We start from the raw sequence: 2,110 nt of genomic DNA on the forward strand, positions 1-2,110 counted from the left end.
ACATTAGTAACTTACTTTTAACAGCATCAGACGCGCGCGCGCTCACAACATCTCCCGGTTGTTACTTGTGAATTCAGTTCACTGGAGACTCACACTAAGCGGTTCATTTGAATCAGTGAGTTGTCGACTCGAGAACAGCTGCAATCAGATCATTCTAATTCGTGAATGAATCGTTTGGTGCGATTTGCGAACCGATTTAAAGGGTTCATTGAAAAGAATCAGTTCGTTCTGCGTGTCGGAGCACGTGATATATTATAAGAAGTAACGATATGTTTTATGAAATGTAGTGAAGTAAAAAGTACGATCTTATGCTTTGGAATGTAGTGAAGTAAAAGTAAAAGTTACTCAAAATAAAACTACTCCAGTAAAGTACAGATACTTGAAAAATGTACTTAAGTACAGTAACGAAGTAAAGCTACTCCGTTACTGTCCACCACTGAACGCCACCAACATAATGAGAAATCTGCATCATTCATGCGATAACGATGACACGAAGTAGATATTAACCGTTTTGATGTGATCGCCATAAAACACTTTTCAGGAACAAATGGGTACCTTTTAAAGTGCCCAAGTTGGTCGAATAGTCGCTCCACGCCGGTGGTCATTTTCAGCTCGTGCAGGATCCTGAAGAGTGTGAAGGACTCTTAGTTGAATCTTTTCAATTTGTACATGTTTGCTATGATAGATCTTAGTAGTAGGAGGGGCGGTTTCGGTTGGGAAATTTCCACTCCAAGGTAAGCAACGATTAAACCCAAAAAGTTCGGGTAACGGTTGGTAATGCGACACCCCGAATAATCAAGAACCCTAGTGCCCCGAACAGCTGAAATTAGATCATATTGCTTCATCCTCGTATGCCTAAAGTGTGCCAGTTTGGTTTTGCTTCTGCTTCCATCGTACGTAACTCTGGTCAGACTATCCAGAGTAGCCTATAATGGTTGTCAAGATACTTCGTGGAGCCCCCTGGATATCCTCGTGACGTGAGATGAGTAGGCTATTAATAAATCATTTAGGGCTAGGCTTAATAGTGAAATCTGTTGTATAGTTTTCTGAGACATAAGTAGCCTATAATACATTGTAGCCTAAGTTTTTTTTTCTTTATCATACAGCATATGTTAATTGCACAGAATAAACTTACATTAATCAAATTTACTATTACTCTAGCTAATGTTAATTCAATCAATGAGTGCATTCTCTGTAAATCAATCAGTCTTTGTTAATCGATCATATAGGAGATCGAGGCTAGATCACATGGGAAATCTATGACAATGGTTTTATCTCAGTAAATGTGGTTTAGAGTAAAGCATAAATCCACAAATGTGTTTTGTCTGTCAGTGTTTTTTAGGCTACTGTATTTTGGTTTTTAAATAAACAGTTCAGAAAAGTGTAGATTAGTATAATTGTCCTTCGAGCTAAAATTATAGTTTCATCATATTTTTGTAATAGGCTAGCTGTTATGATGAACATAACACTAACACTATGTCATGTAGTGTGACACTGTGTGTTCGGTAACTTTCTTTCTTGGGCAACAGAAGTGGAGATGTTCAATAGTTCGTTAAGTCTACAGAGAAATAAATGTTCAAAAATATCCAGTTTTTGAAGGAGTGATGACAAACCGTCAGTTTTAAATGTAAAATGTTTAGATCTACTCTGAATGACTCTATGAAAGTCATATTCAGTATCATTTACAGTAGGCTATGTGAACCTTGATTTAATGAACTAGTTGAATGTAATGACTCTCATCAGGCAAGTCATTATTATTGTTACAGACACACTGTTGTTTGATTTATCGTGACCCTAACTCTTCCTTCTGTCAGTCTCTGAATGTGAGGACTTCTAACCTCTTTTCCATCCTGATTTGAACCTTTTAAACACATGGTCACAGTAGAGTGTACATATGACATAATGTTCTACATAAATCATATACAGACATCACAGACAATTCATCACTAAAATAGCTAGATCGCTGAAATAGAAAATTCATTCATAAGCATCAAAGACATTGTATCTTTTGACAAGGTATAAGGCATCTTTCTACCTATGTGAACTGTTAAACTACCTATATAATATATAATTTATATATATATATATATATATATGCTTTATTATGCAG

At 36.1% G+C, this 2,110-nt stretch overlaps 1 protein-coding gene across 1 annotated transcript in view; it reads right to left on the minus strand.

Annotated features, from left to right (window-relative positions):
* LOC107693213 (solute carrier family 22 member 16-like) overlaps positions 1 to 912 on the minus strand; it is a 13,017-nt gene extending 12,105 nt beyond the window's left edge. Inside the window, exon 1 of the mRNA XM_016492504.1 lies at positions 556 to 912. Within this exon, the coding sequence (XP_016347990.1) occupies positions 556 to 605 (50 nt within the window). The 5' untranslated portion in view covers positions 606 to 912. The remainder of the gene's footprint in view (positions 1 to 555) is intronic.
* Between the last annotated feature and the right edge of the window lie 1,198 nt (positions 913 to 2,110).

Source organism: Sinocyclocheilus anshuiensis, unplaced genomic scaffold (assembly GCF_001515605.1).
Source record: "Sinocyclocheilus anshuiensis isolate Anshui unplaced genomic scaffold, SAMN03320099.WGS_v1.1 scaffold810, whole genome shotgun sequence".
NCBI lineage: Eukaryota > Metazoa > Chordata > Actinopteri > Cypriniformes > Cyprinidae > Sinocyclocheilus > Sinocyclocheilus anshuiensis.